General features: G+C 41.9%; 1 protein-coding gene across 7 annotated transcripts in view; it reads left to right on the top strand.

Moving 5' to 3' along the window:
- Window positions 1-11,178, top strand: part of Mrpl1 (mitochondrial ribosomal protein L1) — a 59,945-nt gene extending 48,767 nt beyond the window's left edge. For 6 of the 7 annotated variants that reach the window (XR_015636512.1, XR_015636513.1, XM_087582416.1 and 3 more), the window contains 2 exons: window positions 8,933-9,014; window positions 10,978-11,178. Coding sequence is in view for 5 of the 7 variants with exons in the window: in XM_087582416.1 (XP_087438542.1) it covers window positions 8,933-9,014; window positions 10,978-11,084 (189 nt within the window). In the remaining 2 variants the exon portion in view is untranslated. The remainder of the gene's footprint in view (window positions 1-8,932; window positions 9,015-10,977) is intronic. The other variant, NM_001105997.2, reaches the window with a different exon arrangement.
- The last annotated feature ends 6,172 nt before the right edge of the window (window positions 11,179-17,350 follow it).

The raw sequence follows: 17,350 nt of genomic DNA, 5'->3' as shown, positions 1-17,350 counted from the left end.
TTCCTATCTTCTCTTTTTTGGTTTTCTAACAGCATGTCAGAAAGACGTAAAAGAATTAGTTTGGTGGGAAATGCATGTGAACTAGTATAAAGTTTTTATCACTTCATAGTTGGCAGTAGATCTTGGCCTTCTTGGTGACATGCAGTTTAACCAGCTTTGATTACAGCAACACCATGCATGTTTCCTCTTGTAGCGAGTCTCTCTTTTCCCACAGCTTTCTTACATCGCTAGACAGATTCCTACTAGTGGACTAGAAAAATAACGTAAGTCGGGGGTCTGGAAGATGACTCACTTGGTAAGTGTTTTCTGTACAAGCATGAAGTCCTGAGTCCAGATCCCACTCCCCCTTGAAAATCCTGACATAGTAGCACTTGCCGGGAGCTAGAGACTGGAGGATCCTTGGGGCTCTGGCTACTTTGGTCTTGCCAAATTGTTGAGCTCCAGGTTCAGTAAGAAACTATTTCAACAAATGAGGTGGAGTATGATTAAAAGAAACACCCAACATTGCCTGCATCCACACAGAGGCCCATATGTACACACATCCTGCACATATGCATACATGCACACATGAACTCAAGTCTATGACACAAAACAAAGTAGTATTCAGAAGTTACCTGAGCTGGGCATGCTAGTGCCTGCCTGTGACCCCAGAGCTTAAGTGGTTGATGGAGGAGAATCACAAGCTTCTGCACAGCCAAGGCTACAGAATTGAAACTTGGTCTCAAAAGACAAAAAAGAACAAAAAGAAAGCGCATATTTTAAAAATATGAATACAACTGTTTTTATTCTAAAAGTTACATTTATTTAATTTATATTAATATATAATTAGTACATAAGCTCCAGAATATTTAAGAATAAATTGCAAAAAACTTTAATAGAAATGGGTGAAATTATGAAGAATATGCTTTTAATGTGTTCATAAATAATCAAACCTAATCTTGTTTGCTGTGAAAGAAGAAAGAGGGCAGACAACTAAAATCTGATTACACAGAGGATGTCAAGCCCTAATTTAACTAGCATGTCTTGTCTGGGTTTCAGATATATTTGGAGCTTTGAACTGTGTAGTATAGCAGTAGCACCTTTGATGTGCTATTTTTGCCTTCTTTTTAAAGTAAAAGACATGTTTGACGTTGTAGACATGGTCTGTTCATGGGCATCGCTCCGCGTGTTTATATAATGGTAAGATGTCCTGAGGCGAGAATGTTTTCAGCCTGGCATCTGATCAAAGCTGAACTGTAAGGTAGCAAAACCAACAAGTGCAAGACAGGGCCGTGAACACAGTCAGGTCTTCTGTCGGAACGTGAGCTCTCAGGACAGGGAAGGAGCACGTCACAACAGGAAAAGTGAGTGTGCTGGATGGAATTCACCTAAACAAGGTGTGAATGTGGTAGGATTTGGAATGTGAAGGTTTGTTTTACAGTAACTAGGTCCATAAATTAAATTAGTGGTAGGAAAGAATATCGATTGTCAGATACCATCAAATACCTCTGTGAAAGGGAGCCAGCCATTGGCTCATGACTCATCATCACATCTTCTTTTTTCCCTCTTTCTTTCCAGCCAACTAACGTCTCCTTGTATTATTTTTTGTACAGTATGGTATATGTATGATAAATGAAGAGATTACAAAGATAAGAAAATTCACCACAGAATGTAAAATACAGGAGATAAAGCTTGTCGGAAGTAAAATTGAAATCTCAAGGGTGTGGTGCTATAACAGGAGAAACTGTATTCACCCAAGATCCCAGCACCCACTTTGGCTACTTACAACTCCAGTAACTCCAGGTCCAGGGGCTCTGGTGGCCAGGGGCATCCCTACTCACATGCATATAGCCACATGAACACATAAATTGACACATAATTATAAAAAAACTTTAAAAAGTGGTCTTTTAACAAATTTAATAGCAATAATCATATATGACCCTTAAAATTGAAGACCTGAATACTGAAATAGGATCCAGCCCTTTACCAAAACACATTTGCCAACCCTAAAATATTAGATACATACATATAAGCCTGAGAGGTTCTCGGTCCAGGTGGGATGGTGTAATTGTCCTGTACACTTTGTCATTCCCACTGAATGTAGCTGTGGGAAAACCTGGACGGTGTTGGTGCGTGTGCAGTAGCAGTTTGGAGGAGAACACCAGGCTGTCGGTGTGTCCTCCGTGTCGGTGCGTCCTCCGTGTCTCCTGTCATTGGTATCAGGCCTGCGTTCAGCAGTGCACATGAGTGCGGCCCTAGAATGAACGAGAAATTCCTGAGGATAAAAGTGGGGACTACAGATGGAGGAGTCAAAGAACTTGAGTACAGATCATAGGAATCAGTCAGTCTATAGATCATAGAAATCAGTCAGTCTATAGATCATAGAGATCAGTCAGTCTGAAGACAGCCCCCCCCCTAGAAAAGACAAAGGGAAGGACAGCTCAGGTACAGTGGCAGAGATCAGAGGTCCCTGTCAGTGGAGCCCGGAAGGAGCACCGCATGGAAGTTAACGTGGGACTGTGGAGGGCTAAAAACTGTGCCTAGGCTCACACAGAGGGCAGCCGTTGTGGAGAACAGCTCGCTGCTGTGTTAGAGAGCTAACCATACACTGGCCTGTCTGGTGTTGGCCAGCTGTTGTACCCAGGAGTTTACCCTACAGACAAACCTTCTAAAGTAAATGAAATCTCAGATTCACAGATATCTGAACATAGGTGCTTACTTGTCAGTCAAGTATACCCTACTGGAAATACTTAGGGACCTGCAGTTTTTGCTTGTTTTGTTTCTTTGGTATATTTGAAGACTTTACTAGGTGAGTTTCATCACCAGAAAATCTAGCGTGTTCCAAAATGCAGTATTTAAAGAATCTTCACTTTGTTGGTCCAAATTCTCAGATATTTTTAGTTGGGTGTGATTGTGTACGATCTATAATCCTAGCACTCAGGAGACACTGCGGTAAAAGAGCCTTTGAGAGGTTAAGACCAGCCTAGGCCACATGATGAGTCAGTGCCCCCTCAAGAGTGTCCATCTGTCTCAAAGAAAAACGATTTGGGGACATTTCAGAATTTATTTTATTTTACTGTTTTTGAGACGGGCTCTTTTGTATGTAGCCCAGAGTGACCTCAAAAGACCTTTTCATCTGAAATTGTGTATGAGTTGCTGTTTCTGTCCCCTGCCTCCACTGTCTGCGTGCTGGGCTGCAGGAATGGGCTGCCATGCCTGGTTTAGGAAGGAAGGGCTTCCGGTCACACTTACACCTTGTGTGTGGTACCAGCCCTGGACCAACTACACCACAAACGCAGCTCCACGTTTTACGTTGTGTGGCGCTCAGCCTGTAACTGCAAAGTGAACCCATGCATGTCCTGTTTAGATGGACTAAATCCATCTCTGGTACTTTCATACCGTGTGACAGGACTCAGTGGTAAAAACTATAAACTCTTGATAGACACAAAAGCTCAGATAACATTTAAAAGGTTTCATACAGACATAAAAAATGCAGTCAACAAAAAAGACAAATTGGATTCATAAAGATTAAACTTGACATGTCAGTGCACAGGGAGAGTATTTGCCATCTCCGTGTACACAGTGTTTGCTTTTAAAAAGGATGGAGGGGATTTTGCCCTCTCTACTTCTTACATACTATATATACTTTTAAATACTATACTGTTATAAAAAAATATAGCCGCTAAGTTTTAAAGTGACCCCAGCTTCAGACACATCTGCCTCCAAAGGAGACATAAATGACCAAAAACAAAGAAGACAGAAGCAGCAGCAGCCTTCAGGAGAGTACTGGTTAAAATCACAGTGGGACACTGATTTACACCTTTTAGGATAGCTGTCGTCAATGTGTGTGTAAGTGTGTAAAGTAAGTGTTGGTGAAAATGTGGAGAAACGAGCTCTTACAAATTGCTAGTGAGAATGAAATACTTCAGTCACTACCAAACGATATGTCGGATATCCATTTGCAGTTCTCTTTGCACGTGTGTGGTCAGAAGAGCAGACAGGAAGTGTGTCTGCATGAGTACCCTGGAGGATGCAAGCTGCTGTGTGGACGCTTGGAACAGAACCAGGGTCTCAGGAAGACAAATGCTCTCAACTGCTCAGCCCCTGGGTTCTGTAACTTTAAATACTGAATAAAAGGCCATGTTTATTGGGGGAATCTGTGTACATAAAGGGTATTTGAGAAACAGCATAGGGAAGAATACAAGGATGACTGAAAGCCTGTAATCCCTGGTAGTAGCGTCAGGCTCCTCATTACTGCCTTTACCCAAGCATCTACTATTTTGGTTTCTGTATTCCTATTACATACTGAGTTTGATGTCCTAAACACTGTGTCTTAAACTCCTTCCTACTCATAAAAACTCTTGCAAAGAATTTTAATGGCTGTTTTATAGTCTCTTGTGATAGATATATAATAATTTATTCAACCTTATTTCTTTTGTTGGGCATTAGATTGCTGCTAATATCTCATTGCTATTAAATTGCTTCAATGAATATAAATTTTCATTTCTAGTACATGCAGAATATATCCTTTGCCTGTGTATAAATGAGTAGTGTATTGAAAAGAAATCTGCATTTATTGAAATTAAAATGTGGAATATTTTTTCCCATTCACTGCTTCCAGCTGTGCCCAGTACAACTTCCCCTGTCCATTAGGCAGACATCATGGCCCTTATTTAGGCTGTTAGTGATTTGAAGAGTAGTTTGTCTGGTTTCTAATAGTAGTCTCATATCTAGAGACTTCCTTTGCCCAATTTAGAGGCAGCTTTTATACCTTAGTGACCTGAATAGAGAGGGTTACTAGGTTCTCAGCCTTCTCTTGCCCTAGACCTTGGAGTCCATGGGCCTAAGCTGCCTTTGCCTCCAGCACCTCTTCCAGGCCTGATCTCGCCAGGCTCCGGTATAGACTGGCTCGGCAGAGTGTGTGGAGGGGAAGGTGGGTGCTTCTGCTTATCTGGGAGTCACTGGTTTGTCGGTGTTTTCTAGCCGTCTCCTGATGGCTTGAACTCCACATACCACATTCTACCAGCAGCCTCATCTTCCTGAGAGTCTCTTTTTCTACAAGTGAGGTATCTGGAGCCATCTCTCCTAACTTTTGATTCTACTTGAATTGGTAGAGAAGGCAGTAGGGTGGCCTCAACTATTGGTATTTTCTTATATGTAGAGTATAGGACACTACATTTTCTATTTTTTTCTATTTTCTAGATTTGGGCCCTGTCATCAACCCTAAAGAGCTTGTTTTAAATGCACGTATAAATTTATAACAGCTGTTGCTAGGAATTTTTCCTACCATTATTTTTAAATTGCAATGCAATTCTTAGCCAAATAAAACATATTTTGCCTCATCTGCATAGTAGACAGGAAAAAAAAGTCTCAAAAAGCCTAAAAACTAAAAGTCTATTGAATAAAAAAACATAGTGTTATAAAAAATTAAAAAAGATAGTAACATGGCACAGACATGCTCTGGAAGACAGCAATGGTTGTTTTTGCTCAATCACTTTGTAAATATCTCTTAGTTCTGTTTTCAGTGCCAAAGACCAGCAAGCTTGACTCTGGGCAGAGCCCAGCTGTCCACCTGGTTTGTAAGGAAAGGTTTGTTGGAACACAGCTGCACTCTTTTATATATTGTTTTAACTTCTGTTTTGTTCCAGCAGTCGCCTTGAGCAGTTGTAACAGAGCCCATTTGGCTTGCAAAGCCATACATATTTACTATGTCACCATTTACAAAGAAAGTGTGCCAAGTCCTGCCTTTATGCACTTCCTCCAGAATCCTTTCTAAAGCAGATAAGAAATGTGGTTCATCTGCTTGGCAACATTAAGTCATCCCTTACTGTTGGTAACATAAATCCTGAAGTCTTTGCTTTTAATTCTCACTAGAATCAATCTCCAATTCTCTATTTCCTAACCCTTTCATGGTAAAATGCAAAGGCTGGCTTTAAGATTTTGGTTCTCGGATTTATTTTGTTGAGCCCAAATAGTGGTTTGGTTTTACTGAAATTAGGGTTTTGAAGCTGGAAGGTATGACATGGAAGTCTGGTTTGCGACTTGTTGACAGATGAGGACTTGGAATTGCACGGGTTCTGCAGCCAGTGTGTTAAGAGCTAGTTAACACTTTGGAGTGGAAGTCTTCCACCTCTGTGGGGACATCAGCACACACACTCTCCTCCACAGTCACGCCGTTCTCTAACCTTGTCACCTGATCCACCTCCTGTTGGTTCTTCGGACTAGAGCATCCCTCCTGTCCTTGGAAATTCTTCCTCCTTTAAGATTCTGGTTTGTCCTGAAGTGTGTCCTCACCTCTTCCTCTCGTCCCTTCTGGTGCCTACTCATTAATTAGAGAGGCACATGGTGGCTAGACTGCAAGTCCTTTACAGTCCCTCTCCTCCTTTTGTCTCACAGCAGACCCATCTGCTTTTCAGAGCACTTGCACATTGTAACTGTTGGGATCACAAGCCACTGAGTAGTGGGAGTGGAGGCCATTTTCCTTAGACACGGGGCTTCGGGGCTGCTTTTCACGTGCCTGTGCTTTGGTGTTTGCGTTTGTTTTAGTTTCGAAACAGGGCCCCTCTATGCAGTCTAGGATGGCCTAGAATTTGCTGTGTAGAACAAGCTGGCCTCAAATTAATGATCCTGTTGCCTCAGCCTCCCCAGTGCAGGGTTACATAATGTGCCTCCAGTCCTGACTTGCACGTGCTCTTGCATAAACTGGTTTTGTTTTCTGCTTCTCAACTTTTAATATTAAGTGAGGGGTAATAATAATAATATTTGCTTCACTGAGTTCTTGGAGAAATGAATGAATCTGTGTAGATGCTTAAACACTTAACCCAAAGTAAGATCCCATTAAATGGAGTTATGCAATCAATTCTTGTTCTTACAACTTTAGTTAATGTCCTGTAAAGATGTGTGGTCTCAGTTTACACTGTTGTGGGTCATGGGAAGTAGATGCTCTCTGTTAAACCACACTTGATTTAATTCTAGAATATTGCATTTGGAGTGGGTTTGGAGTCAGATGGTTAGTAGTGCTTATCCAAGGTGACATCCTCTGCAGTCCCAGTCACCTGAAGATTATAGAATGTTATCAGAATCATGTTAGGACTCATAGTCACAGGAGCTGGCCACTCTAAAAACACTTATTTCTACTTTATATGTGGGTGGGCATGAATGCAGTGCTCATAGAGGTCAGACGGGCATCAGATCCCCTGGAAGTGGAGTCACAGATGGATGGGAGCCGTGACCTGGAGCTGGGCCCTCTGGTGAGCAGCTGTCAAGTCAACATCAGTCAGACTTAATATTTCCTTTCTTCTGGTGCAATAAAAATCTATAAATTTTAATACATTTATTTATGCATTATGTGTATGTGTACATATACAAACATGCCACAGCACACTCGTGGAGGTCAAAGAACAGTCTGCAGAAGTCAATTCTCCTCCACCGTGTGGGCTGGACTCAGGCCATCAGATTTGTAGTTGAGTGTCTGCCTGCCAAGCCCCTCTCTAACCCTGATTTATAATATACATGGAGAGAGGGGGGAGAGGGAGAGGGGAGAGAGGGGGGAGGAGAAAGTACATGGATATATGGATATGACATACCATGAAATAATCTGACAATAAATAACTGATTGTAATACTTTCAAATGGGAAATTAGTTTAAAAATTATACCATCTTTGCTGTAGAATTTTCATATAAATTACTTTAAACTTAACGATACATGTAAATCACTTTATCAGGTATGATACTATACATTGACTTAAGTGTTTTGTGTAAAACTAATTCGGGAAAACTACTTATTTTTGTTCTTATAAAGATAAATACTATTTATAATGCATGTCTTGTGGCAGTGAAACAGCTATTTTTTTTTCCGTGATAATTTTTAGCCCTGAGACTTTGCTTTATATACTCAAATGTAGAAAGACTGAAACCTGATGAGCAAATGGGGTGTCAGAGTTTCTGTTTTCTAGTGATTCACCTCAGACACTAGAAACAGACGGACAAGCCGTCTCAGAGAGTGGTTCCTATAGCAGTGCAAATGTCAAAGCTGTGAATAACAGCCTGTCTGTGGTTTGCTCATGTTACACTTAACATACAGAAACTAGCTGTTTCAGAAGGAGTGTGCATTATTTAAAGTTAATTTATATGTGTCTTGCTTTTTAAATTTTTATTCTCTGCAAAGGTTGAAATAATTTTTGCCACTGTAATCCATAGTCCCACAAAATATTCAAACTTAGTACAGTGGCTCTCACACTGGCCCAGGAGTGCTGTTTCTTCAGGAGTCTTTCTTCTCTCTTTACCTTTCTTAGTCAGACATCTCTGAAGACCCTAAAGCAGAGGTTTCATTTTTGCGTGCTGGTAGGCATTTTTCCTGAACAAGTTTGCATGACCTAAAACGTTTAAGACATGTTCCTGAGTATACTTTGCTGATATGAAATATAGCATTACTTCTCAAGCCTGGTGTCACATGTCTAACACTGGCCCTGGGAAGACAGAGACAGGAGGACTCCTGCAGCCCAGTGGCCAGCCAGCCTCACCAGACGGGTGAGCTTCAGCTTCATCGAGGAACTCCATAACGTGGAGCAGTAAAGGGAGGCATCCAATGTGGGCTGCTGGCTTCAGCCCACGCGTGCACAGATGCGCTAGCCCCACCCCCATACACACAGAAGTTAAAGAGAACGTTCCTAGTTTGGGGTGAACGCATGGTGTGTGTGTTTGGGATGTGCTTTCAGGAAATTACTTGGAAACTGCAGATCCTAAAGTGGAAAAACGTACAAACAGCCCACTATGATATATTGTATAATGTAACTGTCGACTTATAAGTATATAAAGATACATAGGTAGAGCTCTTGTTTGCTTTTATAGTAGAGTTTTTAATATGCCATTGCATTAGGTAAACACAGAAAACAGCATCTAGAATACATATGGACAGTTCCCGGATTGTGATGTCTGTGTCTGGTTCTTGCAGTTGGATATGCCAAGTGACCAGTTAGCTGCCAATCTTCAAGCTGTCATAAATGAGGTCTGCAGGCACAGACCACTGAATCTGGGTGAGTAGCTGGGTGAGGTAGGACATCCTTAAACCCCGGTGATGCTTCAAAACTATGAAATACTGAGACAAAGCATTAACGTACAAGTTCTATAGCTGCAGTCCTTCCAGGGATTAAATAAGTACAATTTATTTTTTCCAAAGGATTCTTAATTACTGTATTCGTGAATCATGAGGTTTGAGAGCCTTAAATAAGGTTTTAAATAAAAATGTCTTTATTAGTAGCAAAGAATATACCCCCAAAGCTCTGTACCTTTGCATATTCTACTGTTAACTGTGTTAAGGTTTAAAAGAAAACTAATTGCTTTAAAGTTACAATGGGTTAAATAGGAAAGAACACCATTTATTAAATGGTGGTTTGAAGCCAGTTGGCCTTCTTAATCTTTACTTTTTAAAAGAAAGGAGGTATTTTTTCATGGGAAGAGAGCCATCATTGTAACTGGCCGATTCTTTTGCCCTGGGGAGAAGAACGTGGGTACTGTAGTAGCTGGGACACAGCCTACTTCCGTGCCCTTAGCATGCCGTGCTCCTCACACGAACTACAACTGTGGTGCCAGGCTCCACCCCCTGCCCATATAGTTGCCGTGCTGGGCGTTTACAGGATTTAGTTAATAATCAAGTTAATTACAACACGTGTTTGAACTACTTTTGTCATTGCTGTGAGGAGACCATGACCAAGGCACTATTATAAAGGCAAACTTTTTTTGTGTATTGTATGAATTTTTCCTCCTTTTTATTTATTTATTTTTAATTATTTTTTTAACGTATTCACTTTACATCCCACTCATTCCCCTCTTCCGGTTACGCTCTCCCACAAACCTTCCTTCTATTCCCCTCCCCTTCTCTTCTGAGTGGAGGGGGACCCCTAGGTGTCCCCCACCCTGGTGCATCAAGTCTCTGCAAGTCTAAGTGCATCCTCTAATACGGAGGCCAGACCAATGGCTCAGGCTCTAAGGTCAACAGTTGATAAATGGGGCCCCATGAAACCGCAAAGCTTCTGTAGGGCAAAGGACACTGTCAATAGGATGAAACTGCAGCCTACAGATTGGGAAAGGATCTTTACCAACCCTGTAGCTGGTAGAGGACTAATCCAAAATGTATAAAGAACTCAAGAAGTTAAACACCAACAACCCAAACAACCCAATTAAAAAATGGGGCACAGAGCTGAAGACACACATTTAACTGGGGCTGGCTTACGTAGGCTCAGTCCATTATCATCATGGTAGGAAACATGGCAGCATCCAGGCAGGCATGGTGCAGGAGGAGCTGAGAGTTCTACATCTTGATCAAAGGCAGACATGAGCAGGCCCTCTTCTACATTGGGTGGAGTTTGAGCACAGGACCTTAAAGCCCATTCCCACAGTATGAACTTCCTCCAACAAGGCCATGCCTCCAAATAGTGCCACTCCCCATGGCCAAGCAGATGCAAACCACTGTAGCCATCCTGGAGAATTAAGCACATTGGTGATTGAATATCCTGTTAATTCTTTCATCCAAAATACCACCACAGACATGGTGTATACATAGATTCTTTTATTCCACAGGGAACTTTGCTCTTCTGAGATAGCTAGAGAAGAGTAATAGACTATAAATTCTCTAAAAACTATTTTTCTCTTTCTGCCATTTGAGAGGAAGCCCTTTAACTGTTGTTAGGAAGAGTCTTAAATTGTGGAGAATTTTATCAACTGTTCGGTAACTCAACATTGTTGTCTGAGCTGACTGCTTCAGAGAAATATTCAGAGTATTTCCATCTGATATAAACACTGCCTACTCCCTTCAGTGTTGACCGCCTTCTGGAGGAAAGCTGAGGCTCTCTGGCGACTGCGTTTCCAGGACCACTATCTAGGGCAGTGAGCTGTCCAGGACAGCAGCACTGGAGTCCGTCAGTCAGCTTTCCTGTGCCTAGCTCTGATCCGCAGGGCTCTGAGTGAGAAAGTCACGGCTGGCTCTGATCTTTGTTCTAGGTCCATTTGTGGTCCGTGCCTTCCTTCGTAGTTCCACCAGTGAAGGTTTGCTACTGAAGACTGACTCGCTCTTACCCAAAGAGGCTGGAAACGCAGAAGCTGCCTAGAAGTGTTGTATTGTGATATTATTGGGGGTGTGTAGACCCCCAATGTTGTGTGTCAAGAAACAACAAAGACATCTATAAAACTGTTTAATTTCTCTTTTGGCTCATCATGTTTTCTTAATTAGTACATTTAGAAGTAAATTTTCACATTTTTTTTTTACAGTTTCAAAAATGAGGAAAAAATATCAGTTTCTAAAAGTCCTGTTCCTTTTTTTTTAATTTTTTTTATTGTTTACATTTTTCTGGACATGGATCCTGTCAAATACACACTCACACACCCATCCCCTCTTTATTTTTTTATTGTTTTTCATTAATTTTATTTATTTATTCACTTTACATTCGGATCACAGCCCTCGCTTCCTCCTCTCCTCCACATCCCACCCTCACACTCCCCCGTTTCCCCCTCCCCATGGGTACCAACCTGCCCTGGCAAGTCAGGCTGAAGCAGGACTGCATACATCCTCTCCCTCTGAGGCCAGATACAGCAGCCCAGTTGGGGGAAGGGGATCCAGAGGGAGGCATAAGAGTCACTGGCAGCCCCCGCTCCACTTGGGGACCCACATGGTGACTTACCGCACATCTGCTTCAGAGGTGGAGGTAGCCTGGACCCAGCCCATGCATGTGGTGGTGGTTCAGTCTCTGTGAGCCCCAGAGATACATGTTAGTTAACTCTGTAGGTCTTCTTGTGATGTCTCTGACCCGCTCTAGCTCCCTCAATCCTTCCTTAGCGTCAGTGTTCTGTATTTTGGTAGAATCCAGATCTAGAAGTGCTTTCTAGTTTTCTGACATTCCTTCGGGGGCCATGGCCATCGGAAGTAACAGCAGCATCCTCATTCCCACCAGGCTGCATCACCAGCAGGGTTCTGCGTGTGTGGTGCTGTGGTTGGGGGACATGTTGAAGTTGGAGATCTTCCTCAGTTACTCTCCACTTTGAATTTTGGACACTAAATATGGGCTTCCCCAGGTTGACTAGACCCATCTGTCCCCAACTTGCAAGTCCTCACAGTGGCCTAGGAAGCTCAAATAACCAGGAACGACAACTACACTCACAGAATTTTTGCCAAGCGTTGGTTTACAGATGAATTACTTAGAAGCTTTGCATAGAACAAATAGCTAGTCTTCACCTAGTAATGGGAGATTGATCTTGGAATTCCGCATGCCTTATCAGGTAGTGGGACGTTGGGGACACTAGTGGACACTAATGCTGTCAACCCTGATTGTAATAGAAAAACCGATTTACAGACCAACATCAGTTTATTCTAAAATTCCACAAGTGATCTAAAGTACCAGGTTGAAAGTCACCGTGTATCTCACTACCCAATTTACAAAAGATCTCAAAGTTTGTAATATTTTAAATACAACAAATTACAAATATTAATTTGCAATTTTAATTTATGTGTAATTACAAATATTAAATATTTTTAAATATTAAAATTTTTTAAATATTTTAAAAATTATCTTTATTGTATGTGTATGAGTATATTGTGTGTATATCATATACGGGCCTGTCAGAAGAGGTGCTGAAGCCCTTGGAATTGGGGTTGCAAATAGTTATGAGCCATCCTGTGGGTGCTGGGAATTGAACCTAGGTCCTTAGAAAGAACAAGTGCTCCTAATTCCTGGTCCATCTCTCCAGATCCAAGATTTTGTCCCTGAACCTAGATATGGGACAAGTTTCTACTTTCTGGTCTATCCCTGTCTATAAATAATTTAAACCTGTGCTAGCCCTGTGGAAAGCAAGTTGTCCCGTAAGACAAACTAGAACATGACAAGATGACCACCTCATGGAAAGCCTTTTGCCACATGCCTCTCGGCAAGCAGCATGTAGTTGGGGGTGGAGCAGTATAATGTTAAGTAGCATACTAATGTAATACACAAGAGAGACGGATTTCCTTACGTGCTAAAACTAGACACTACCTTTTACATCAAAGCACCCAAACTCGCTGTCCAGCAGGTGGCGACAACAGCCTTTCCTATGGCTTTTAAATGGTTGTAGATTGGTGATCAGATTTCTCACCGGACTGCAGGTGAAATAGCAACAACAGTCCTGAGCACGCCAGGGGGAGCTTTGTTTTAGAGAGAATGGTCTGTTTGTATTCTATTTGTATCATGCTATAGAGGTTTCTTTGGATGTCTAATGGATATTTAGAAGTTTATGTGTATGTTTGTATGTCTGGACATGTATGTTTTGCATGTGCTGGTGTACTGTGTGTACAGGCACCCAGGAGCCAGAAGACTCCATCAGAACCTTTGTACATCCAGTTAACAGCTGGTTGTGAGCTGTCCATCATGGGTCCTTGGAACTGAACTCGGCTCCTCTAGAAGAGCAAGAAGCCCCCTTAGCCACAGAGCTGTCTGTCTGTCCAGCCCCTATTTTGAAGTGCGAGTGTTTGTTATTATAGACAATTTCAAGCATGAAGAAAATGAGAAAACCATGAATACACTCGGCACGTTGGCCAGATTTAGCAGCTCAAACATTCTGCAGGTGTCCATCGTCTCTGCCTTCTTCCTACTCACCTCTCATGACAAATCCCATTTTTCGTACAGCCTAAGGAGTTTAAAAAGTAGCCAGAGAATAGTTACAACAAGGCGTTAGGTTTATTTTTCAAAACCCATTATATTTATGTTCTAATTTAACATTGAGAATCCTTATTATTTCTTTAGTAATTATAGGGTTTTTTTTTTAAATGTAATAATGGACAAAATAGTCTGTACTTGGAGAATTCTGAGTATAAAAACATAATTGGCCACACAAAAGAAAAGTGTAAGTAGTCACGCTTAAATAAGAAGTTGGTATTTCCACTTAATTTTTCTTAGATATAAAGTTGTAATTTATTCTCATAAGGAATAGAAAATATGTTTGAATATCTTTAAACGTTTGCAAAGGAAGAGAAAATAATTTGGGGGTGGCGGGTTGCAAGATGCTCAGTGGATAGAGGAACACGCCTGGCAACCATTGCTCAATCCTCGGAACCCTCATAAAGGTGGAAGGAGAGAATCAACTCCACTGAGTTGTCCTCTCAACAGGGCAGGCACACGCACACACAAACACACACACAGGGCTTGACGAAGGAAAAATACATTGTAACAAATGGAAGTGCTTCAGATTATGTCAAATAATAAAGGGACATAAACGTTCAAAGAAAGATTTAATGTCCTGGAAATCCTAAGGCAACTTAAATTGGTTGTACTTTCTTTTTTCCCATTTCCCTTGTTGGGTGCACAAAGGTCCTTATGTCCACAGATCACCGGGGAAACCAGGAATGTTAATCACTTGGGGGTGTTTCCTCAGAGGATGAAATAATCTGCTTTCTGCCCAGGGGCCAGAATGGATATTGTTATTAACCTGGTGACCTTTTGCTATCTGTGGAGGCGGACCTCACCCAAATTCCCCAGAACGCTTATCTCAGACTCTCCCTTCCCAGCCCTTTGTCTTTAGCTCCTAGAATTCATCCTTAGGGGAGATGTCCTGTGTACTTCATAGCCTGCTGACCTCTATTCTTTGTTGGTCAGAGACCACACCAGATCCTAGGGCCTTACACTACAGAACCATCTCCTCAGGGTCACATGTAGTTTGTAAAGGAGTTTCTATGTAGTCACACCTTAAGCTTAATTCGCACCTGGAATTGGTACGGTTGTTGCCTGGAAACCTTTCTCCGAATTCTAGTGTGGTTAAATATTCCTACACTAAATCACCTGGCATAAGACAGGAGACACCTTGGCCCACATATGCAGTGCTTCAGTCACTTTGATAAACAAGAAGAGGTTTATGTGTTAAAAGAAAAGTCTAGTGATGGTGCCAAATTGCCAAAGAGTAATCTTTGGTGGTATAAAAAAATGATAAATGATTTTATCATATTTTATGTAAATATGGGGCCGGGAGAACAACACACTGGTGGAGTACTTGCCTAGCATGACTGTGGTTCTGTTTCCATCTCTACTGCAACAAAATAAGAAAGAAATAGGCACATCTGTAATATCCTGCAGGAAGGCTAGAACAGAAAGACAACTTAGTGGTTGTTGTTATTATTACCTAAAATGGGCATTGTAGTAGGTAATTATGCTTATTTTAAAAATTAAAGTATTGCTATATAAATTACGTGAACTACTGAACTTCCAGAATGTTTGTTTGTTTCTTTGTTTAGCATTTACATTCCTGCCCCATCTGTGAATGCTGTACTCTCTTCACATCTTTGGTTCTGCGTGCCTTTTCCCTTTGAGCCCTGCTAGTAGGCGTGTACAGTAGTCATATGTTTTGAGAAAACAAGTGATTTCACTGAGAAACTTCTCAGCACGTATCAGTGGGAGAAGAGAGAGAACTTCTACTCTGAGGCTTTGGAAGCAGAGCTTGGCCAAACTAATTTGGAGTCTAGGGAGGCTGAGTCTGTCTGGGTGAACAGAGCTGCATTGTGGTTTCTCTTTAGCTCCAGTCAACAGAAATTGGGGGACTTCACCAGAGGAAGGGTGTGTGATAAGGATAGGGGAGTCTTTAAGTCGCAGAGAGAGAAGAAACACAGACTGCTACTGGGAACGTCCAAAACGCAGAACAAACCTCCACTAAAATCTAAGTTGCACAAATGAGTGGAGTGTCACCTCAGATTGCAGCTGGCAAGGTTGATTGTCTCAATCCACCAGGATCAAGTCTAAGAAGAGAGCGTCCATTTGGTCCAGTTTACTTTGCAGGCTAGGAGAGGGCAGAATTGATATTCTCACGCAAAACACACCGTGCAGAAGAAATTCCTCAAAAGGAATAATATTACAGTGACTCCCAACAGAAGATCAGCCAAAGAGAGCAAAACGCAGACCCACCTATTCTGTGAGTGAAATGTCTCCTGTAAGTAAACGGAATTAATACCTATATTAATCCTAACTCAAAACACCGGCTGCGTTGCCTCATATATATGTTACTAGTCCTTCGGGAAACGTTTATGGTTTTCCCCATACGTCGTTTTGCTGAGCGTCGTTGTTACGGCTCTGTGAGTAGCTGCCTCTCTCCAGTGGATTACTAGAGCATGAGCACGCGGTGGTGTGAACATACATGCTGTAGACCAACTGTATGCAGCTATACATTCTTTTTTTTTTTTTTTTTTTTTTTTTTCCGGAGCTGAGGACCGAACCCAGGGCCTTGCGCTTGCTAGGCAAGCGCTCCACCACTGAGCTAAATCCTCAACCCCTCAGCTGTACATTCTTAATGCTACCCAGGAATGAACTGTTTTATTGATGTAGGTTACAAATTTGTAAGTATGATCAAATGGTAAGTGGATAGCACGATGAGTTCCCCAGAATGAATACACGCCTACCATACAGGTCCGAAAGGAGGGTCTTGCCAGTGCCCAGAAACCCCTTTGTTGATCCTGTAGAGTCTGTTCCCCAATTAATACCATTGTGATTTCCGCCTTGCCTGTTTCCGAACCTTGCTAAAAATACCACTGGAGATTGACGGCGTTCACTCATTGAATATTTATCTTCGTGGAGTTCATCCATGCTGTGGGCGGTTACAGTTTGTTCTTGTAAAGAATCTCATATGAATGTGTCACAAATATCTGTTATTGCCACATAATCTAACCATGACACTTATTAACATTCCTCTCCAGCCCTTTTGGTGAGTATATATGCCTTACTGTTCAATATACACCAAGAGAAGACCTGTTGGATCATAGATAGCCAGTTACCCTCTGCCTCATGTTTCCCCACAACTAGAGCTGCTCCACCACAGGCCTTCTCTGCCGTCACAGAATGTACCTGGGGCGCAAAACAAACGCTTCCTTCAGCTGCCTGTCACCAGATGTCCCTTCACCCCGCAGCACACTAACTAACACCTCTTCCCACGGATTTCCATGACGTCGTGGCTCTTTTAGCGCTGGTTTGTAAGTGACTCATTCTCACAAATTCATAAGGCACAGCATGACAGCTTATCACTCGGCAGTTGCTATGCAGGGTCATTATTTCTGCCAGCTCCAAGCGGTCACGCCGTTGATTAGAAGCAGGATGGGAGATTGAAACACTTCTTCATCCTGTGCTTTAAAGTGCAGGGTAATCTGCCGAGTCTTGTAATGTTCTCGAGAATTGTCTTTGTTGGTGGTTTCCAAATTAGACTGACCGGAAGATGACTCATTCTTAGGATGCTGTAATTTCAGTCTATTGCTTACTCACACCAAGGAGCTGGCTGGCTGCCTTTCGGTTATGTTTTAGCTTATTTTTAACCTCTTTGTATTTTTAATTCATAATCACTTTTTAAAATTTAGATTCAGCCAAATGCTCAGAACTTT

Source organism: Rattus norvegicus, chromosome 14, assembly GCF_021556685.1.
Source record: "Rattus norvegicus strain SHRSP/BbbUtx chromosome 14, alternate assembly SHRSP_T2T, whole genome shotgun sequence".
Taxonomy (NCBI): Eukaryota; Metazoa; Chordata; class Mammalia; order Rodentia; family Muridae; genus Rattus; species Rattus norvegicus.
The sequence above is the reverse complement of the archived record's forward strand: the minus strand, read 5'-3'. Positions and strand labels throughout refer to the sequence as shown.